Raw genomic sequence first — 22,026 nt, 5'->3', positions numbered from 1 at the left:
GCATTTCAAATATTGCCCCATTCAGAAATTAATAAATATTTTAATATATTTCGCCCGTTGACACATCTAATATATATTAATTCATTCCTCATCTATCTTTATACATTTCCCGCTCTCTGAGTAGACGAAATCATCACAAAAGATGAGTAAACAACGAAAAAAAAAAAACTTCATCATCATAAAACGCGAAAGTGTCACATCTTCCTAAGATGGTCTCTGTTGTTGTTGATGTCCGGGGATATAAAATGCCAAGTCGTCAGGGTAAACGACGTCTTATGAACATAAATCGCGTTTTATTCCTCATTTACGAGTGATTTTTTATATATAATAGAACTTACTAGTAATTTTAAATGTTTTTTCGTATGGGAAAGTAGTTTATTTTATTAGATTTATTTAATAACATATAGAGATTTGGCACCAGCGCCCAAGGGTAGCCACTCGAGGTCCCCCCGACGAACGTAAGCCCCAAAAAGATGTCGACCGTCGACGTTTGATTTCTTGTTTTCCGCCTGAAAATCGCCTCTCCGTAAGTATGAATGACCGTTGACGCCCTCCCAGGCGACGGTACAAATCACTACCTTAAATTTAGGAGGCGAAATAAGGCCCTGTTCCCTTCGGTTGCTCGTCGTTTGCCGCAAATAAAGGGCGGGATTCCGATGGCCGTGTCCAGCGTCCGACGGAGGGATGGTGGCTTCCAAATTTTTATTATCCAATATTTTTTTGTTTTTGTTTTTTGTTCTTGTTGTTTTTTGCGTCGTCGTCGCTGTTTGCCTTTTCGGTGCGTCGCTTATTTCAATGAATTCGACGCATTTGCGTCTTTGTTTAGGATTTTAAACGATAAAATAAACGGGATGAATCCTCCATAATACAAAGGGCAGTATAGGGCTAATTGGCGCGTCTCACCTTTTTTCGCGAAAAAGAAATTGAAATTCAATGTGATTTATGTCTGTTTCATTCAGATCCGTCCATTTTTCGGTCCTTCTTCCTTATTTAATTCAAAATCGTGAATTGCCATGCTTCTCTTTGCTTAATTATGTACTGAAACCTTTATGGATAGGCCGTAGGCCTAAGCAAGGTCGTAGCAATGAATTTTAATTATTCGGCGTAGGGTTATTTGAGGCTAAATGTTAATGACACATCTCTATTTACCATCTTTTTAATTAATTTAATCTCATTTTACCATTTTTTTGACAGCAGAGATACAATAGGCCTTATGGGATGCTTATAAAGGTTAATTGCCTGTCAATCAAATATCACAAAATATCTTATAACAATTTTATAAGCTATTTTATAATTTATACTAATTATTTTAAAATTCTCTATTTTATACACTCATATATAAGCCGTCCAAAACGCCCCTACCTCAGGTTAAATTTGCACCCCTAGGGTTGACGTCGGACGGCCGTTGAGAATTGACATGCCCCTGACGTCATTCTTTGGGCAAATTTGGACATTTTCTGTTTTTAAAAAATGCTACAGAAATAAATTTTAACCTGCGACTTTCAACCTGGAGAGATGGGCCTAATAAAGGCACTCTGAATATCCTATGTAATTTATGATAATTTCTCACTAGTTTAGCCAAAAAAATTTGTTGGCTTTTATGAAATAAACATTAAATTGTTGAAGTAATTTTGTCCTATTTCATGAACAACCGATGATTGGTTGACATCTACCATCCAATTTCTACATTTGACCCCCCAGGAGCTAGCACTAAACACGGCAAAATGGTGTAGGGGAGTCGCTGTTTTGCCGTGTTTAGTACCAGCCCTTGGGGGATCAAATAGCTTTACACATAGTTTGAAGAAGTAATTGCCATAGGCCTTAATTGGGTCGTTTTGGTAGGTCGCGAAATAGCCCGATAGTTATCGTACTGTAGTAGCACCCGTTGATCTCTTGTTGGGAAAATGATTGAGCTAATATCAATTAGATATAAATCAAGAAAAAACAGTATACCATAATAAATTAACATCAACTTTAATATAGGCGCCATTTTCCACGCATGAATTTTGCCTAAAGGGTGATTTATACATGTATATTATTTTTATTTGCAATAATAAAAAATAAATGCTGAACAGAATAAAGTTAATTTTTACCCAATTTGTTTTTTCCAGATTACTGGCATTGATTTTGGCTGGGTTATATTATTATTATTATTATTATTATTATTATTATTATTATTATTATTATTCAGAGATGAACCCAATTCATATGGAACAAGCCCACCACAGGGGCCATCGACTTGAAATTCAAGCTTCCAAAGAAAATTAAGTCGTTCATTCGAAAGAATAACAGAAAATAAGAAATCAAAAAAAAAATTAATAAATGAATAGATAAAAATGTGAATAAATTAAGCCAGCCATCGTTACTTACTAGGGGGGCCAGACCCCTATATCGGTACTGTATTGCTATTTTTGATTATCTTTTAGAAATGATTATCAACATTTTCTACGTTTTTCGTTGATGTCAAGTTTGATGTTACACATCGCCGTTTCTTCTTCCGACAGATAATTGCGCTGATGTTTGGTCACAGGAGGAGACCAGGATCGACACTTCCCCAAGGTAAGAGTTGCCAGATTCGAACTTTTCGATTCCTTTCTGCCACGACGATAGAATCAGTAACACCTCAGCTTAATGGACTTCTTTACTTATCAGCTACGCTACCATCGTTACTCTTTGCTCGGCAACTGTTGCAAAGTCGTGCATAGTTGATTAATCTCTTAAATTGAATTTCAAGGATAAAGTAAAGATTAGTTTAGGTTAGGTAGGAATTCTGTGGAATATCTGTTAGTTGTTAGATTATCTTGAAAATATTTCAGTGCAGATTATGGTATACAGAGGACGCCTACCTATTTGGGGCTTCACTTATTTGTGAATTTTTCCTTGGAATGTACATACGTACACGTTCGCGGAAAATTTACCTATTCACATTTTTCATATAGAAATATTCAATAATTACTGTATTTTCATATTTTCGTGACTAAATGCACTTTTTGTGATAAAATTAAAATGCTCAGTTAAGCATGTAGAGGGGTTTTTTGGTGTTTGAACTATCAAAATAGGCAGTTGTAAGCGTTTTTAGAGGGGTGTCAAGTATTCGTGGATTTTAGGTATTCGCTGGGCTTGCAGACGCATCCCCCGCGAATACCGGGGGTTGACTGTACAGTCTTTGTCACTTAATAGACTTGGTGAGGAGGAAGACAAACTATCACCAAAAAGTCTGTTAAGTTGAGGTGCTACTGATAGGAAGACTGTACTCATTCTGTGTATTGAATAATGGACTAGTTGAATATTCTTTGGATAAGCTCATTCTTATAAGAATTATGGGTAAAAGCTGTGACAATCAATGTGTTATACATTGTATAAATTGTCTGAACTATAGCAGGTACTCTTATGAACCATTGGTAACTTTAATTCAAACCCATTCATGTACGTAAATCTAAATTCATTTATAAGTCCACAAAATTTGTGGTTCATTATCTAATTGTTACGGGAGATCTAATAATCTTTTGAGATATCTTAGAAAAGCGAATATCTTTGTGGCTTCTAATATTGTGCTATTAAATTGAGCGGGTTAATCTCATAGCTTTAGATGTAATCAGTTTCGAGCCGTAAGGTGACATTGGCAAAAAGTTTCGTCTTTCAAATCAATTCCTTTGTACATTGAGTTGCATTATACTGCATTTATTTGACAGTCTTCAAAGCTATTGGTGTGTGTAATCAGATATTTTTATCTGTCTTGCAAGTTTATTGTTAAAATTAAAAACAGTCCGTGGACGAATTAATGTAATCCAGAGTTGGTCTACAATTACTTAAGGACTTGTACATGGGATTATGTTAATGCACATGGCTGCCAAAGAGCATATATGGGACTTATACGGTCTTGACGTAGAGTAATTCATACAAAAAGGTTGTCCGTTTTCATTTTGAAATAAGTATTCTGATAATGTCTACCCGTCTCTCATCAAGGTTAGGCTCTTAGAACCAGTTTGTAAGTTAGTAGATATGTACGTATATCATGTGATTTGTTTGTTCTTTATTGTATATCGTACATGTGTATGTTTGGGTATAAATCATTGTATGTGAAACCATTTTGACTGCTCACCTCATCTAAGTCTGTTGTTCAATTGACTAGTAAATGAGATAGGGTTTTAAAATATACACCACAATCATTGCATGCGACACCTAGTCAGCCATTACTTCATGTGCTAGATAGCGACTCCTGAAAAGGCATTTTGGAACTGAAATAGGTCGGACTTTCCTTAATTAAATCGGTAAAAAGGGTAATTTTACAGTAATGGTGTACATTTTGTATTGTGAGCATAGCTACTATTCCATCGTTTTACGCTTGAAAGTTAAATATGCAAAGAATTTTACACATAACAGTAAAATATGTAAAGTATTAAAGCTGTATACTTATAATGCTGGTTTTGTTATACACAAATCAGTGCTCTGGTAGAGTAATGCACTTTAAGAGCCCCATCGGAGTCTATTAGTGTTAAATAAATTTGTAATAACATCTTATATGTATGTGGTAACTGTACACATAAACACCTGTGTATCCTTTGTGTAGTTCATGTGTTTATAAACAGACATATACATGTGTAGCCTAGTATATTTTACATATATTCTCTGACAGTTCGTTAGTAAATCTCGTCAACAACGGTAATAAGAGTCTAATGTTGCACGGTTCAGAAAACTGGCTCTTGGTAGAACAGAATACAGAATTCAGCCAAAGGCCAAGTGCTGGGACTTATGAGGTCATTTGGCGCTGAAAGACAAACTGACAGATGTAGCCGGAGGAAAACCTCGCAGCAGCACTGTGGAACGGAGGTACAGTGAAAGAAATGACGGAGTAACTTCTGTATACAGCAGGGATTAATAGCTACCATTCCTTGTATGATGATGATGATTATTATTATTATTATCATTATTATTATTATTCAGAAGATGAACCCTATTCCTGTGGAACAAGCCCACCAAAGTGGCCATTGACTTGGAATTCAAGAGGCTTCCGACAGCCTCGGTAGGGGGGCTGTTCCACAGTCTAACGGTGTGGGGAATTAAGGACCTCTGGAACTGCCATATACAGAGAATACAATTTCTAAACTTTTTATTTAGAGGTAGTGTAGATTTTTAAACAGACGCTTTGTGACAAGGTTTTGTACATACAGTATTGTATGCGATTGTAGTTTATATATGTCTAAGTATGTGTGTGTGTATGTTATTTTATACATGTTACTAAGGGTAATATAGACGATTGTTTGTGTTCCTTGTAATGTCTAATTTCTTCCTCTGAGAACCACATATAAACTGTAGTGATAATCTAGTGAAATTTTTTGTACTTTTCAGTAAATATCAAAACTTGGATGCAAGTAACTGTACCAAGTCGTGTACGATTTTTTGAAATCGTTCAAGAGAAAGGGCTCCAATGTTGCATATTTTTTGTGGTTTATTCTCACATTTTCTCTTACGCTGTACGTAGATCTCGCAAACATTTTTCTTACGGATATACAAAACATCGCCTTTTATGTACGAGTATTCTGCCGTCGCCAAGGTCTCTTTATACACCGGCTGTTGTCTGGTGGGGACGTCTCTACTGTGCCCTTGACCAATTCCATCTGAATAACTCCTACATCAAAGGCTCTGGTTTGTATGCCGAGGAAAAATGCAAATGATTTAGAATTTGTTGTGTTTCTATGTTTATGGGCCTAGAAGTAACATTATGCATATAAAACAAGAGAAATTACAGTTTTGAGACCATTTCTGTACAGTTCCTTTGCTATTGTACTCGTAGTCTGCTGCACAGGTACTAGATTATATGTATAGAGGAACCGGCTTTGTAACGTCTCGCAAACCCTCGAGCGGGTCTGCTGGCGCAAACTGCAGAATATCCAAAATGACTTTGGTTTACATGGCACCATTTTGTACATGAACTTGACGGAGTTATTACGACTGTATTTTCAAACCATTGACTGTCTCTGTAAGAGAGAGAGACACCTTTGATGAAAGTATTGAAAACTTGGAATACATTAGCAGACAGTAAGTAAATTAAGTCAAATTACATTGAAAAGTAAGCTGGTTTTGAAGTGGAACTTTTGCCAAGTCACGTGGCATAATTTATTTGCATTAATTTTTAAGAGCAGAGTGTTTCTCGAGTCGACTGGGTGCTAATTCTGAGTGTATAATTACAGGTGCCACGTAACCCAAGAGTCATGGCGCGATGATGTGGATTTTGAAGTAGAGGGCAGGTTCTCTAGTGGCCCAGACATTAGCTCATCATGGACCACTTGGCCCCTTCCTCAGGGGTCAATTGGTACAATTATAATCCTTATGGGGAGATGTTAGGAGGACCCCAGCTTCCCCCTGTGGAGTTGGGAGGGTTAGACGTTGGTCGGCACTTAGTGCCCCAGATGTACACGACCACTGCGCCCCAGGTGACCTTGAGCAATGGAATGCATTATGTACAAGATGGCCAAGATTTCAGTGTCTCGGAAGCAGTCCCAGTTCCGTACCAGGAGCCGCTTTCTCCCCTGACAGAAGCGAAAGCAGCAAACAGAGTTCGCGCCACGTTCGGCGAGAAAATTGCTTGTCAGGAGTGTGGAGCAACCTTTGCATGTGGTGCCAACTTGAGGAATCATTTGAGGATACACACCGGGGAAAGGCCGTTTGTGTGCGAGGAATGTGGGGCTTCGTTTACTCAGAGCTCCAACCTGAGGACGCACAAACGAGTGCACACGGGCGAACGCCCGTACATGTGCGGCATCTGCGGGCAGACGTTTGCACGGTCGTCACACCTGCCGGGCCACATGCGCACTCACACCGGCGAAAAGCCCTTCACCTGCCACCTCTGCGGCCGCTCGTTTGCCACCAACCAGATCATGAAGAACCACTTGAGAACGCACACGGGCGAACGGCCGTTTGTCTGTGACGTGTGCGAAGCCACCTTCGCTCAGAGCTCGTGCTTAGCCACCCACAAGAAAATTCACACTGGAGAACGCAATTACAAGTGTGGCGAGTGCGGCAAGGCCTTCATCTCGAGGTCGGGGTTGCAGACGCACGAACGGGTCCACACCGGGGAGAAGCCGTTCACCTGCGAGAAGTGCGACAAGTCGTTCAAAACGTCCTCGTATCTGTCAAAGCACAAACAGAAGTACTGTTGCAATAATGGTTACAAGAATAAGGCTGACCACGCAAATGTCAAGAAGGCCGCGAAGAGATGCCCAGACACCCAAAAAGAGGTAGGGGGCACTGCCACGCAATCGAAAGCAGCTACCAAGTTTTCAAAACGACTCCTCTCAAAGAGACTGAGACGCTCTCACAGGGTCAAAGCTGGTGAGGCGAATGCCGAAGTGGCGGATGGTGGAACCGCCTGCGTCGACGAGAATAGTTCCCTGCTCTCGACAGAAAAAGAGTCAGGAGTGAAGACAGAGTCAGTCGAAGTATTTGACTATAACTTATCCCCTGCGAGTAATGGATTGGAATCGTCTTCATGTCGGGACTGTGGACTGCAAGAAAACCAAGACCCACTCGGCAAGCCGTGCAAAAAGGAGAGATTCTTTTCGGATAGTGGCTGTAGCAACAGTTTATGCAACCTGAAACTCGCTGACCAGTGCCAAATGGTAACCCAGACCTCCTACGCAGTTCCGAGTAAACCCGGTGTTGAAGCCGAGGGTCAGGTTTGTGACCTACAAGAGGAGTACAAAGCTGACGAGAATTTGCAGTCCGCCTCCCAGGTTATAGACGAGAAGGACCAGGCTTCGTACTTGGAAAAAAATGTGCTGGAAGGTCAATGGGATTCCAAGAATTCATTCTAGTGCTTTCATATTACTGCTCAAATTGAATAGAAATTTTTGATACCAGTGTTGTAATGAATGTACAAAATATATTTTTTTGTAGAATAGTTTGTAAAAGTGTCTGAAATATTTTTATACACGTGTATTTTGTAAGGCGTAAGTTTATACTGCAAAGATGATTTGGCTGTTGAGTCAGAATTACTCTAAATGGTATGGAAATATTTTTTGGGGGATGAATATTAGGTATATAATTGAGGAGGAATGATGGGATGCTTATAAAAGAGAGAGAGAGAGAGAGAGAGAGAATCTACATGTCCCACCAATAGGGAAATGTGCAGTACTTGGTAAACAGAATTCTGTAGTTTGTTTAATTCAAAAAATTTATTCCAAAACCTCTTATACTAATTTGATATGGGGACATCTGGCCTGTACAGTCACAATCCTTGTTTCCAAATCTTTCTGCAAACCCAGTCTTCATTGCTATATGATTCTCCACTCATTTGAGAGGAAGGTACGTCACAATTTTTCAAGTTGCTTTCTCTCTCTCCTGCCAATTTGTTCAGGATCGTGTGAGCGTAAGCATCCCATCAGTCTTCTCATGAAAAAAAATATGTAATAGACTTGATAATAAAGATGATGTGGGCTCTAAAGTACAACTGAATTTGTTCATTTTTCCCTATATTTTCTAAATGTGACCTTAAAGTCATCCTTTGAAATGAGGTGTCTATATGTAAGTGCAATAATTGACCACTTGATCAAGGGTACCCTTTAGGATCAGCCCAAAGGATTTGTATCGCCTTAAAGAGTTGCGGACAAGATGCTCAAGGAACAAGAGTCTGCACTCGCATAAGGCCACCTCATTGTAAAACAGATATGTAGCAGTACTCTGAAAAGACACTTCCTAAATTCTGGCAAAAGTAATGACGGAGTAACTAGCATAGTTTGTGAGAAATAGGTTCTCTCAAAATGTGATGCCACTCAGAGACCTGAATCTCCAGGAAAAAAGTTGTCTGCTGTCATAATGGATTAGGGAACCCCTAAGTTGCTACCATTTGATCCTGTTGTGCGTCCGAAGCAAATCATAGAATCGTGCATTTTTCCATGGCCCTTGTGCCAAGTATGTTGATAGAAGTACATTTCTAAACTTGTAGACTAGAGGTTGCCTGGGAGATGGAGATTTTTATTTGTAAACAAGAGGTGGAGATTTAAAGCGATGTCGAAGAACTTGGGGCACAGGTGTGTGGAGCTCAATAAGACAGTATACAGCTCTAGTTTGGTTGGGTACTAGTAGCTGAATTTAGTCTGCAAAAGTTTCTAGTTAATCATTTGTCACAGTCAGTTTAGCTCCTGCAAGAGATGAGAATGTTAGTGTTGGTCTAAATTATTTTAATAATGATAATTATGATGGAAGTCTTGATTCCTTGTAGGACCCTGGGGATTTTCAAGCCACCCACACATTCTTGTCTTTTTGTCTCAGAAGACCCATTTTCTAAAGTACCTCTAATAAGAGTGGTATACACCTGCTTTAACTCAGTTGTCTCGGTTAAATTTGTTCTTTTGAAAAGTATTTCTTGCGGAATTTTCACTTAGTAGGACCTGACCTTGTGGTTCTGAAGTCTTTCTTAGTTTGTGGTGAGCTCTCTAATCGTATCAGTGAATTGCACTGGAACTTAGAAATGGACAGGCAGTGGGATTACCAGGACTTAAAACTGAAGAAGAACTGGTCACAGAACGGACCAGAATGTATAAAAAAACTTGGTTAAGGAAGAGTTAGAACCAGAACACTGCAGTATTGCTTGAAGGAAAATGAGAAGCAGCGCAATTTGATTAGCGTTGAGGAATAAGATCGCTTGAGCATGCTGTGGAAATAGAGGGGGCCTTGGGAAAGGCAGAAGATATTGTTAAATTTAACAGCTGTTGGCTTGTCTTCATGTAACAGAAATCAGGGAACCAGGAAATCTTTTTCACTGAGGAAATTATGGGAGAGTTCAGTAATAAGATTTTATCACCTTGAGAAAATTGGCCATTATGAAAGCGTAGGTTACGTGGAAGCTATAATAGGCTAGTATCTTGTCTGAAAAAATGTCACAAAATCTAGATCAACGACAGCTCCAGATGTATAAAAAAGAATTTGAGGTGAATATTCGTGTCCATCAACGATTAGTCACAATTCGCTCTTGGTTCTTCATGGTAATGGAAGACGTTACCAAAGGTACTTCAGAAAGGGAACCTTTGGAGCTGCCAAGTGCATATGATCTAGCTTCAACAGCCGAACCAAACTAAGAGGTTGTGGAAATTCTGAAAAGCCTGAAATGGAGAGAAGTTGAGCGTCAGTGTAGGCAAAACAAGTGTGGTGTGACCCCTTAGGGAAGCAAAGGAATTCGTACATAAAGTCAGGAATGTAGCCACGTGGATGCATGAGGAGTGGAGTAGCAGTTAACCTAATATACTTATTGTAATGGATGTCACAATATAATGTGCTCAAGATTGTTAAGTATTTAAGAAGAACAGAGTTTTCCATCACCAGAATGGATTAAATGATAGAATGGATGAAGAGGAAGTCTAAAATATGTGATGTAAGGACATGTCATATTGAAAATACTCTTGTACCTGTAATGGGGGAGACGTGTTCAAAGGCTGGCAATTTAATTGGGATCTGAAAGGTGGAAATGTACATAGGGTTAGAAGAGATGAAGAATAGGTGTCAGAAAAGTAATGGATATGTTAATTGGAAAATGAACATAAAAGAAGACTCACACCAAATGAAAGTTCAAGCCAAGGGGAAAAAAGCTGTGAAAATGTTAATGATGATGAATAAAATTCAGTTCCTCAGCTGATGTTCTTTGCAATGTCTGGTAGGACCTCGGAAGTGTAACCTAATTGCTCAACAGGGCTCTGACTAATTATAAAAGCAAATTTGGGAATGACTTAACTGTTAACTGTGAGATTCTTCAACAGGATTTTAGATAATGATACTTTATTTCAAGGCCAGCAATTTCTGAGTTTTGAGAGACAAGTCGTTATATAAAGTAAAACTAGTTCGGTATTTGAAGAATAAGGTAATACTTCGAAGAAAACTTGGACTACCAAATTAAGGGCATTTTGCATTTTATAACAAGTGACTGTAAAACAAGTTCCATTCCATTCGAACCAGAAGCTACATGTAGTACAGTATAAAAAAATATTTTTGTAGGCAGTGTTTTTTTATTTTTGGAGGTCCAGACCTCATTTTTGTAGGCAGACAGTTCTCCAGGTTTATGGCTTGGCATCTGATAGTCGATATAATTGCAGGTAATGCACAGGTTGTGAGGCATCAGGGACACGTCCTTCTCGTTATTTTCGCTTGCGTCGGTGGGTCTTATGGGTGGACAGACTTGTCATCGAAAGTAAGTACCAGAGATCTTCGTCACTGTACGGACTTGGAGGTTTTTCAGTGTTCAAAACAGGTTGGTCCAACTGTTAGCACCCAATTCCTTGTGGCCAGGGTGATGTTTGGTCTGATTTCAGTAAATGTTTTCGCCCTTATTTCAAGTAATGTGCGTTGGAAGATGTTTATGAATTTAACTTGCTTAACTTTGTATTGTATTTGGTAATTACATACAGTTTATAAAATCATATCCTGGCATTCCAGTGATATCGTAAGCTTAAGCAACATACTCACTGCAATTTTCATTGTAACTTTTCCTCTGTTTTCGTATATCTCAGGGATAAAATAAGTAGTTACTTTAGCAAATGCTCACATGAGTTCATTTCAGAGCCTTGCAACCTGGAAAATCCTAAAATATGACTTTTAATCCTTTTAATAGCAAATGTCTTGAACGGGAAATTATTGAGCTGGTTTCCTGAAGAAGCCATTGGGTCCCTATCGACCTAAGCAGTGTATTATATTAAATCATCTGAGTACACTGATTTTTTCCCTATCTGAGTCAGCAGCAAATTGACGTTGGACCACCCTGCTTGAAAATGTTACATGTTCGTACAAAATACAAACCTCTAGATGTAGTTTCATTTTAATTCTGTAAGTTAGAAGGCTGTAATTTAGGTAAATAAAATTAGCATAATTTTTCTGTGTCCTTACGATAGACTTTACTGCAGGAATGTGAAAATCACTTGATGGTGGAACCTCTATGTGTTCCAGTCTATAAAGATGAATTTGACTTGTATAATTCAGATAATTCAGAAGTTCATAACTTCTGCTCAAAATTCAAGTCAAGTCTGAGTTTGTTAACTTAAATTCGTTTCTCTAATGAGGTGTGGAAATTGTTTGACAAATTAATGCACTAAAAATGTCATGGACTAAGTTTTCATAAAGATATATAGGCTGATATGGACTGGGTTTTAAAGACCTAATGCACTCATATCAGTACAGTTGTAATAGACTGAAGTGTAGGTGCAAATTTGCATTGTATTTTATTTTGAGGTTTTGGGGATGAATTGTATCCACTATTAAGGAGATTGCTACTTCATGCTAAGGTTTTGCTTATTTATAAAGTTTAATAAAACTGCTGTAATTTTATCACAGGTTTTTATAGCTATTACAGAAATTAGAGCAAAAATGTTAAGTTCTCAAATTCAAAGATTTGTTTCTAATGCGCTTAATAACTTTTGTAAATAAAGTGAAACTTGTAGACCTAAGGTGAGAATGATTGAATTATCAGTTTGATTATCTTGGCACACACATAAATCACCCATATTTCAAGAGAATATGTAAAATTCATGATGAGTAAGCATTCCCTCTTGTCTTGTGCAAACAAACCTAACCTTTCCTAGAACGCTATGTCCTACCTAACCAGACTTTACCTTCCCAACCTCTCTTAGGGCGCCGTGCCCTGACCTGGTCTGGGGGGTGGCATTGCCCTCCCCAGGACCCCCAAGTAACACTAAACATCAGAAACAATGGACTAAGCTTCTGTTCAGAGGGACAGTAGTCCTGTCATTCTGCAAACAACCCTCTACATATTGCAAGCTGGTGATTACAAGTGTTATGTGTGGCCACTGCGTATGGTTTCCAAGTCCATAAGCATGAGAAGTATGTCAGTATTCCTTTCTGTGGTCCTCCGAGAGTTTTGAACAACTGTGTGTTAGCCAAAGCTGCCTGAAAGTGACTTGTCCCCAGAGTACTGCTGGTTATACAGCAGTTCTCAGGCAGAGACATACATCATCACTTACTTCAATAAGTATAGCCATTGTAAATTGTAGACAAATCTCTTTGCCAGGGGAAAGAGGCTTCTTGTATCTTTGGGGCCTTAGAAAGGAGTCCACTTGATTCACAGCCAGTTTTATTAGTATCTTGGTTTGAACTATAGAACTTCAACCACAGGCCAAGCTGGGACCTTTGAGGTCTTTCAGCCCTGAAAGGAGAAATAAAGAGTAGACAGGTTTGAAAGTTGCAACAGGAGGTAAACCTCACAGTTGCACGATGTAACTGATAGGTGAGGGCTGAAAAGATGGTTTGTAATTATGAAATATAAACATACAAAGTTTGTTTACATTTGTTCTCACTTCTCTTATGACATTGTCAAAAGATACCCTTGTTATTTGCACTCTCCCACAAAGAAAATATTACTTCATTGTGACGTAGCACCTGAACTCACCATTTAATTTAGAAAAAGTGGGGTTTGTTCGGGCACTAAGCAATTGCAAAGACGAACAACGATTGCCCATTTTGTCATTCCTGAACGATGTTACCGGTGAGACACTGAAATTAGCAACTGTCAAAAATGTCTCTGGTATTTTACTTTGTGTTATGCTCTTTTTTTTTTTTTAACTTTCGTCATATGCAGACTATTATACCATGGCATTGTTGCTAACTTTCGGTGTCTTTCCAGGTGACAGGAATCGGGTCATATAATTGACGGCGCTGCGTTGACTCTTCTGCTCGCGAAGTCCCCGTGCAGCTCGCTGCTAGAAAATTTCACCAGGTCTTTTGTTTCCAGTTGACGTCCTTCACTTGTTGGAAATGTGCTTCTGAATAAGCCGGAGTGTCGTGCAATCATGTGTGTGTGAGAGCTTGCAAATACTGTCGATGTCCAACCATAATTTAAAGTCATTGGACTTCAGGTAGTGTGACAATGTTACATAGGGGCTGGACAGGATTTTGGAACATGCATGTACTCAAGATTCCTTTATCTGGTACTGCCAAAAAAAGGATGCTTGAATTATTTGGCGTTTTGGCCTAAAGCCCGGTATAAAAAATTGCCATGGAGCATATCAGTGGGTCAGGTGTTGGCTGGTACAACTGGGAGTTAGTGAATAACAAAGTGCAGCTCGATCTGATGAGCGCAGATGTCGCCCATCACATCAACCAACAAGTGCAGGCATCCTATAGCACACCTCAGCATGCTTCTGTCCAACTCTCTGTGCCTCAGACTCCGAGAGCTCTGCCAAACGTCAATGGCGACAACGCTGGTGCCGTCGTTTCGAAGGTGTTGCCGCAGAAATCTCCGAGGTTGCGTCACGCGCACGGGGAACGCGTGGCCTGCTCCATCTGTGGCAAGACGTACGCCTGCAACGCAAACCTTCGTGACCACATGCGCATACACACAGGGGAAAGGCCTTTCATCTGTGACGAATGCGGTATGACATTCACGCAGAGATCGAATCTCAGGATGCATAAGCGTGTTCACACGGGGGAGAGGCCTTACATGTGCGGCGTCTGTGGGAAAACCTTCTCGCGGTCATCACACCTCCCCGGGCACATGCGTCAGCACACGGGGGAAAAACCGTACACGTGTAGTGTTTGCGGCCAGACGTTTACGACGAGCCAGAGTATGAAAAATCACAAACGAATCCACACGGGAGAAAAGCCGTACGTCTGCGAGGTGTGCGACGCGCCTTTACGCAGAGCTCCACTCTTTCGACACACAAGAAGTCCCACACCGGAGAAAAGCCTTTCAAGTGCGACATCTGCAACAAACGTTTTATCTTTAAGTCCGGGTTGAACGAACACATGATCGTGCACAGTCGGGACAAGTCCTTCCAGTGCGACCAGTGTCATAAGAAATTCAAATACTCGAATTACCTGTCAAAACACAAAAAAAAATACTGCGGGAACGATGGGTACCGTAAACGCTGGCAGAAGCCGGTAATTAAAAAGCAGTGCGGACAAAAGGTCGGCACCCTCCGGAAACTCTCTGCGGCCTCCAAGGCATTTGTGTCCCAGACGTTGAGTCGCTCGCCAGACGAGGATTTTGACCTGGACATGTACGTGACCGAAGAGGAGGAACTGGAGGGGCAGAAACTGAGCGGAGGTCGCGAAGCGGCGTTCGAAAAGAAGAAAGAGAAGCCCACCATCCACTTGGAAGATGATGGGGACTGGAAGAAGGCCTGGATAAAACAGGGTTATAAATAGTTTTCATAAAACGCAGAACACTCACCGACTCTTTCTCAAGTATTATAGTATAAAGACTTAACAAATACCGAAACAGATATTCTGTATGCAGCAGATTTTAAACGCAGTCAGCTACTAATGTGTTAATTTTATTCGCAGTTTTGTTCTACGTCTTAAAACTTTAAAAAAAAAACTTTTTTAACGTTTTCAAGTTGCGAAGCACTGTAACTGTATCCGAAATGCAAGGCATCTGTAACGAAAGCGAAAAGGAAAAATCGTTTCCGCGTTAATCAAAAAAAGGGAACTATGTAAGTTGTTTGTAATGGCAAAATTTTTACCAGGTTGTGATGCAATACTTGATAGGAAACTGTCCTTCTTTCTAAAAAACATGTGATAAATAAATAATAAAATTATTCAAGTGTACCATTCCCTTTTCTTCTTATTTACAAATGCTAACAGAGAAATGCAAATAGGTTAATTTTATGTTTGTGTGTATATGACAGCACTGTACTGTGTACGTAAACACAGGACTGATTTCATGAAGTCAGTAAGACACAATATTCTGTGTTAAGTATATTTTGCAGATTTACCAGAACTCATAGTTTGAAGGTTAGTTAATTTACACCACACAGGTTGGTTATGATGGTAAGTTTCACGTATTTGCGTTGAATCTTCAGTTTACGTAAGTCTGAGTTGTCAGCTATTCAAAAGACACACCTTTTAATGCAAAGGGGTCTTTGTCTAGCCACCTGGTCTCTGAATGTGAAACATACATAAAATAAGGTACATATTATTGTAGAATGACAAAAAACCTAAGGTGATTTTCATATCTTGTAACTTAAAATCTGTCATTTGTCATTGTGTGGCCACATGCAATAATGCAGGCAAGAGCATGAGGAGGAATTGGTACTTTGTCTTTAGACCCTTTTAGCAAATTCTCTTACGCATCATACTTTTAACTGTGCATTTATGTTAGCTGTAATATTTCTGTATCGAGTCATTCCATCATTCTTAATGCTCATTTCCATCTTCCAGGTTCATTTTCAGCATTACTGATGAAAGGTGAGCAATCTTTGGAAAGGGCGACACATTATCTCAGCAAGTATGGAGCAGCTTCAAAGCGCACACCTTGTGAGTACCACGGCTCCAGTAACTTCGGTGCCCTCGTCTTCGGGGAATTCCTACTCGTACAGCGGTCTTGAGGAATTCTTAGTGCCAACTCCAGTGCAAGTGGAAGTCAGTAATGGGGTGGCACGCCAATCGAGTCAGCCTCTACATTCCGTACGTTTCACTTATGTGCCTCAGGTCCAGCCAGTGCAGCTCACAGCGCCGACCACCACGGCCCCAGCTCGTTCAACCCAGAGCCCCCCCACTCCGGCCCCGTCATCCCAGGCCAGCGCAGAAGTGGAGCAGCCGCCTCAGAGACAACGCAAGGCGTCTCCCAAGCCCCGCGTTCGTAACAGCGGAGGCGAACGAGTCGTGTGCGAAGTGTGCAACAAGTCTCTGGCGTGCGGCGCCAATCTCAACGAACACATGCGAATTCACACGGGCGAGCGCCCCTTTCTCTGCGACGAGTGCGGTGCCTCTTTTGCAGCTAAATCAAATCTGAGGACTCACAAGCGTCTCCACACGGGCGAAAGGCCGTACATGTGCGGTGTGTGCGGCAAGACGTTCTCCCAGAGCTCCCACCTTCCAAGTCACATGCGCGTGCACACGGGAGAACGCCCCTACGAGTGCCCGGAGTGCCCGAAGTCCTTTTCTTCCAGCACAACTCTACGAAATCACCTCCGGATCCACAAGGGCGATTTCCCCTTCAGGTGCGAATTCTGCGGAAGAGGTTTCGTCTGCAAGTCCTGGTTACAGGACCATTACAAGGTCCATACTGGGGAGAAGCCGTTTCAGTGTGACATTTGCAGGAAGTGGTTCAAGGACAAGTCCTACATAACAAAGCATAAAATGAAGTACTGTGGGAATGACGGCTACAAGAAGCGGTGGAGGCGTCCGGGCGTCAAGAAGCCTCCGGGGAGGAAACCAAACACCGCCAAAATGAAAATGAGGATGTTGCTGGAGGAAGAGATCCTTCACCAGCCCAAGAGAGCGAGGGGAAGACCCAAAGGATCCAAAAACAAGAAGGGAAAGAAGCGGAAATCGGCGGCCGCGAACAAGAGCAGCCAGAATGCCGTGACGGATTCCGACACCGAGTTCGAGGTCATGCTCCAGGAACAGGAGGTGGAGTCGCCAAAAGTTGAGACGGAGGAAATGGACCCACTTCAGGACGATCAGCCCGAAAAGACGGAATATCAGTCGCGCGGTCAATTTGCACCTGAATCGGGTAGTTCGTCGCAGTCTGGAAATCACCACGGGAAGACCCACTTCTCCGTTGGCTTGCAGCCTGTTTCAGGAATGCAGCTCGTTGCAATGCCTCAGTCCTCGGTGCAGACGCACGGCCAACAGGGTCACCTAGAGCAGGACGTTCAGAGTGTAACACAACCCCAAAATTTAGTACAACCTCAGAACCTGACGCAGTCTGAGAGCATGGTGCAACCTCAAAACCTAACGCAGCAGTCTCAGAGTATCATGCAGCCTCAAAATCTGACGCAGCCCCAAAGCCTCGTTCAGCCTCAGAATCTGACGCAGTCTCAGGACTTGCTACAGCCTCAGAATCTGACGCAGTCTCAGGACTTGCTACAGCCTCAGAATCTGACGCAATCTCACAGCATGATGCACTCTCAGAGTATCGTACAGTCGGAGAACATAAGAGAATCACACGATTTGATGCAGTCGCAAGCTCTCCTGCAGCCCGAGAACCTTTCCCAGTCACAAAGTGTCAATCAAAGCTTAAGCCAACCCCAGAACCTTTCTCAGACCCCGAGTCATTCTCAGCCACACAACCTCTCTGTTGCACAAAACCTCTCACAGCCGCAGAATCTGTCGCTCGCGACCAAGATCGTCCAGTCGACGAACATCCACCAAATCCAGAATTTCTCGCAGCCACAAAATCTCAGTCAGCCCCAGAATTTATCCCAGCCTCAGAACCTTTCCCTGCCACACAACCTCTCCCAGGCAACGGCATTACCCCAGCCCCAGAACCTCTCCCAGTCTCATAGTTTATCACAGGCGATGAGCTTGAGCCAACCTCAGAACTTATCGCAGCCACAGAACTTATCTCACGACGACGGCATGTCTCAAGCGCAGAACTTGTCTGAGGTACAAAATCTCTCGTTGTCGCATAATTTAAGTCAGCCTCACGCATCCCTTCATGCCAGTTCAACACCAATTGGCTCCTCATCACATCATAGTCAGTATAATATTATGGTTTTTTACAACTCCTGAAAGATTTGTTAGTTACCAAAGTTTTCCAGTTTTCATTTTGTAAGAATGGAGAGTTGTCCGTCATCTTGCCTGGGAGAAGAGAAGGGTTAAGAGAGAGAAAGGGCAGGTGTTTATATCCGTTAGAGGAAGTTACCATACTTAATACGTAGGAAATATAACATGAAAATGTTTTAACTACATACTCCCCTCTCTTACACAGATTTAATTCCACGTGAAACAAGTTAGACATCGTGTCTTTGAGTTTTTGTTAGACATTTCTCTCGTGAATATGGACGTCAGTCGAGTCAATTTTTTCTACCTATTGCACAGCCTGCCTAAATTCACATCTGGTCCAGTTCCTCGCCTGTTTTCAGTCTCCTTGGTCACTTTGCCGCAGTAACCGATTGTCTCTTCCTTCTCCTCCTCATCACCTGGCCAATTAATCCCTGCCTTAACACCTGACATCGTGCCTACAGCATAAACATGGCCACTTACCAGGTACATTTTACCCTTTAACTTTCTTTCCAATCATAATTATCAAGGTTCTATCTCACGAACATTTTTCCAACACGTCTTCTTCCTGTCTGCTGTGAACGCAGGTCATCTAGCCCTTTTTTTCTTTATTTATTTACTCCTTGAAGTGAGCTGCTCTTGGGAGACTGTCTAGACAAGGCAACAGAGATTTGGAAAATGAAACCACTGCAGAAGATGAGACCTCTGCCTATCTATGAGGTAAAGTCATGATCAGATCAAAGTGCCGTTTGGATATACCTTGAGAGTGCGGAAATAATTGCCACCTGAAAATGCTCGCGTTGGAAGACGCCAGTCCAAGTTTTATTTCCCCTGTTATTGACATTTCCTTCTACTGGGTATTGCCAGTCTCGTTTCTTCTGTGCAAAGGTATTTCTCAAAATTGTTGACGTAGATTTGAAGTTTAGTATATTAGTCACACTAAAGAAGACAGTGTCATTCTTTGTGTTGAATCAGACTCGCTGATTTTTTACTTCCAAATTACTTCGTTTATATTTGCATTTCCAGATTGTAAATTTGTGGGTTCATTTTTTGTAAAGAAATGCTGAAAGTTTGGGCTTAACTAAGCAGAGTGTTGTACAGTCTTGAAAGCCTAGAGTGGATGCCCTAATACGGAGATAATGACTGGTTAGAGAACAGGGTAGTCTGTAATTCATAACATTTCACCTTACTAAACTAACTGAGAAGACTAAGCATGTAATTTTTGTTTACAGCTAACTATAGTCGACGCATCTTAAGAATATCACTCGGCCATGCCCACATCCTCCCTAAACCACCCCAGCCTAACCTCCTCCCCTCTTTCACGATATTACTCATACTTATTGTGAGCCGGAGTTGCAAGATTCAGACACCCTCTTGCATTCAGAGGGAGAGGATGGCATCTGGTACCACCCTTACCCCAACCCTTGGTAGGCCAGCGGGAACAGCCAGACTCATCAGCCAAGCTAGGAACGTTGTCCTAACGTCTTCAGGTATTTCGATAATAAGGACAAGACAGACCTCATACAAGAAGAGGAGAGCTGCCTACACATGATTTGCTACTGCGGAGACTGAGGGAGCCACCGGTGGATTTTAGAGGAGGAAGCACAAGCCTGCAGAAATGACTGAAGAGTATGGGATTCGGATATAAGATACATAGTAGTACTAGAGCTTGATGGAGAGATCAGATATCGTAGCTGCCCGAAAGAAATTCCCAAGGGAACTCAACCGCAACAGAAGCAGTGAATGTTCAAGGCCAGGAATTTATCTTGATGAAACTTGGATCAATTGAATTGCTAACGTCGAACAGTGTCGGACGGATGAGGAGTGCGCCATTGGGCCTAACACAGAAATTTGCAGAGGTGGCAGATTCATTATCATCCACGCAGGAGGTTCTGAAGGCTTTATTCCTGGTGTACTGTTCAATGTTCAAATCCAAGACTGGTAATAAAGGAGATTATCATGATTCCATGAATAGCCACACATTCAAGAAATGGTTCCTAGAGCAGTCGATTCATTCATTATTATGGACAACGCTCCCTATCACAACATGGAGCTGAACAAGGCACCTACAGGAAATTCAAGAAGAGGAGATAGCATCAAGTGGTTAAGTGACAACAACGTTCCCTACGACTCTTCGCATACCAGACCCGAACTATATCAACTTGTACAGCTTCACAAGAAAACCAAGTTGCGCTATGAAGTCGACGAGCTTGCTGCTGTTGCAGGACGAAACACTCCGACTATCACCATACTATTGCATGTTTAACCCAATTGAACTCGTATGGGCTCAAGTCAAACAAGAAATAGAGAAGAAAAATGCAAACGACAAGCGATTCATGAAAAAGGTTGGAGAACTGACACTAAAAGCTATTGATAACGTGACCACAGGTAACTTGGAAAAATGCACAGAACATTCGAAAGTGATTCAAGAAGACTATAGTAAAAAGGAGTTGGTTTTGAACACGTTTGAGTCGTTTTCAATTGAACTGAGCCACTCGGACAGCAGCAGTGATGAAAGTGATGAGGATGAGCACTAGATAAAAGGCCTAAAAAAAATTATTACAAATTAAAAAAAAACAAAAACAAAGGAAAAGAATTGTAAATGATACTATTTTTTTTCCTTTTACATGAACCTGCTCCAAGTCGCCATATGTTCTATTAAATCGAAAATTAGTAAACTGCTTTATTTTCTTATCATCACACCATCATCAGTTCTTCTTATGCAACATCTCCATTTTTGGCAGCAATCAGTCTCCCGCTCTTTCCCGTCTGCGGATGGGTAGAGGGTGGGGGTTGTACCATCTGAGGTGGAAGGGGTGGGGGTGAGCTACCCGGGCACAGTCATAACTCTCTACCCATCTCCAGATGGGTGGGGATGGGGTTTTTATGTTATCATATCGTCCAAGAGTGCTGTACGATAATATCATGCATTATCTATGGTGCCAGGGAAAGGGGGCGTGGCAGTGTGATTCTTAAAATGCGTCGACTTTAGACCAAAGGCAGCGTAAAGTAGGTATATACCCTTTGTCATATTTTAGCATCGTTCCACCATACTTGACCCAAACTTGCCCTCATTTAACATAAAACTCAACCCTTGTGTGTTTGTCCAGGCGATCTCATGCAGGCATGTACATCCCCAGAGGTAATTTTGCATCTGCGTGAGAAAAAATGGTTTTAAGTTTGGTGACAGATTCTGAAAAATGGCAGGTCATACTTTCCACCATATTGATTCCCATTGGTTACTGTATGTATCCTCACAGGACAGGAAAATATTTTAATCGGACTTTCAGCAGTGTTCTGTTAACCAGCACCCCCTCGTAGGAGGACGAGAGAGGCTTCTCCTGGGTTGGACGACGGCAAGTCTCAACGTGGAATTCATTACCCATAGACTGTAGTTGTTACATACAAAAAATAGATATATGAATACACTTGTGTTTTTTTATTATGTAGGTTTTATTATTATTTAGGACAACTATAAAAACCTATCAGAATGTTTAGTATTGCATGCATGTACCAGTAATTATGCCTTATGGTAAGTGCTGTAAGTATTCACCAGGAAATGTTAATTTTTTTTTTAAA

At 41.2% G+C, this 22,026-nt stretch overlaps 1 protein-coding gene across 4 annotated transcripts; it reads left to right on the top strand.

Moving 5' to 3' along the window:
• The first annotated feature begins 405 nt into the window (after positions 1 to 405).
• On the top strand, positions 406 to 21,875 carry LOC136856386 (uncharacterized). Of its 4 annotated transcripts, none has more exons than XR_010858322.1 (4): positions 406 to 526; positions 2,505 to 2,559; positions 11,085 to 11,179; positions 13,622 to 15,546. XR_010858322.1 is itself a non-coding variant. In XM_067134213.1 (4 exons), the coding sequence occupies exon 4, from the start codon at positions 16,228 to 16,230 to the stop codon at positions 18,454 to 18,456; it is 2,229 nt and encodes a 742-aa protein (XP_066990314.1). In that variant the 5' UTR covers positions 406 to 526; positions 2,505 to 2,559; positions 11,085 to 11,179; positions 16,159 to 16,227; the 3' UTR covers positions 18,457 to 21,875. The 4 variants fall into 4 exon arrangements, 2 of the variants coding, with proteins under 2 accessions (XP_066990314.1, XP_066990315.1); XM_067134213.1 differs by lacking the exon at positions 13,622 to 15,546 and adding an exon at positions 16,159 to 21,875; XR_010858323.1 differs by lacking the exon at positions 11,085 to 11,179.
• The last annotated feature ends 151 nt before the right edge of the window (positions 21,876 to 22,026 follow it).

Source organism: Macrobrachium rosenbergii, chromosome 35 (assembly GCF_040412425.1).
Source record: "Macrobrachium rosenbergii isolate ZJJX-2024 chromosome 35, ASM4041242v1, whole genome shotgun sequence".
NCBI classification, from domain to species: domain Eukaryota; kingdom Metazoa; phylum Arthropoda; class Malacostraca; order Decapoda; family Palaemonidae; genus Macrobrachium; species Macrobrachium rosenbergii.
Note: the sequence above shows the minus strand (reverse complement) of the source record. Positions and strands in the feature narration are given on the sequence as shown.

Coding starts and splice junctions, on each gene's coding strand:
- LOC136856386 (XM_067134214.1), top strand. CDS start 16,228: ATGGAGCAGCTTCAAAGCGCACACCTTGTGAGTACCACGGCTCCAGTA.